Source organism: Fulmarus glacialis, unplaced genomic scaffold (assembly GCF_000690835.1).
Source record: "Fulmarus glacialis isolate BGI_N327 unplaced genomic scaffold, ASM69083v1 scaffold3480, whole genome shotgun sequence".
NCBI classification, from domain to species: domain Eukaryota; kingdom Metazoa; phylum Chordata; class Aves; order Procellariiformes; family Procellariidae; genus Fulmarus; species Fulmarus glacialis.
In genome coordinates, this window is record NW_009189390.1 from 1 (window position 1) to 1,416 (window position 1,416).

Sequence of the window (1,416 nt, forward strand, 5' to 3'; positions counted from 1 at the left end):
TTGCCATCTAGCTATCCTATCTTCTGCTATGGACAACCGATGGAGAAACACCTATGGTAAGAGGTAGTTCATGTTGCCTATGTCCAGATGGGGTTAATCACTTTTTGGCAGTACTCTGGGCTTCAAAGCAGGAGCCTAGATTAATTTTGACTAGACATCCATCTTTTAGAGGACATAAATTAGGGTCGTGTCTCACACCCTTAGAAATGTAACTGGTAGAGGGTTGGTTTTTGTATATATCACTGTTGATCATAAATTCTTCAGTCTTCTATACAGTCTTCTAGTGTAAGAGAGATCACTTTTTCAACTGAGAAATGAAACAGTAAAACTCAAGGAGGATCTCAACCTCCTGGTTTCTTTAAAATAAATGTTAAAATCAATTTTAAAATGTCTCTTACATATATATATTTGCATACATACCTATATGCGCATACACATGTATATCTCTATATTTCCTCTTTCCTACTCACTCACAAAAAAAAAGACTTTGATCAGTCCTTTACTTGCCATATTTATTAATGCAGAAATATACAAAGTGGAAGCAGAAGATGGAAAACCAGACTTTTGTGACTGAATTTATTCTTCTCGGTTTCCCCAGCCTTCAAAGGGTTCATGTTTTGATCTTTGTGGGAGTCTTGGTCATCTACATTTTGACTGTCACTGGGAATGTCATCATCATCACCACAGTGATGAATGACAACACTCTCCACAAACCCATGTATTTCTTCCTTGGAAATCTGTCATTTTTGGGAATCATCTATGTGTCGGCCACTGTACCCAAGTTTTTGGCCTGTCTTCTGGATGTCAAGAAGTCTATCACCGTAGCTGGATGCAAAGCCCAAGCTTTCTCCCACTTTTTCCTTGGTGCTACTGAGTTTTTCCTCCTCACAGCCATGTCCTTTGACCGATACATAGCAATATGCAACCCTCTCCACTACACCACCATCATGAGTGGAAAACTGTGTGCTCAGCTCTCATTTGGCTCTTGGATGGGTGGCCTTATGACTGTCTTTGTGCAAACTATTCTGGTGTTTAGACTGCCATTCTGTGGCCCCAATGTCATCAATCACTTCTACTGTGATGTTGGGCCAATGCTGAAGCTGGCTTGCACTGACACCCACCATATTGAATGGCTTGTTTTCATTGTTGCTACATTGGTTCTGTTTAGCACTTCCTTTTTGACTGTCATCTCCTACTTCGCCATCATTTTGACCATAATGAGGATCCCATCTGCTTCTGGGAGACAGAAAGCTTTCTCCACTTGCATTGCTCATCTGACTGTAGTCAGCACGCTTTATGGGGCACTCATATTCATTTACGTCAGGCCAAGAGGGCGTGCCTCACTAAGTATGAACAAAGTGGTAGCCCTTCTGAACACCCTTGTAACACCACTGCTGCACCCTTTCATTTATACTT

General features: G+C 41.2%; 1 protein-coding gene across 1 annotated transcript in view; it reads left to right on the forward strand.

The window, feature by feature from the left end:
- Positions 1 to 548: 548 nt before the first annotated feature.
- LOC104079577 (olfactory receptor 6X1-like) overlaps positions 549 to 1,416 on the forward strand; it is a gene marked incomplete at its 3' end in the record, with an annotated part of 2,136 nt that continues 1,268 nt past the window's right edge. The window contains exon 1 of the mRNA XM_009581660.1: positions 549 to 1,414. Coding sequence (XP_009579955.1) covers positions 549 to 1,414 — 866 coding nt within the window. The remainder of the gene's footprint in view (positions 1,415 to 1,416) is intronic.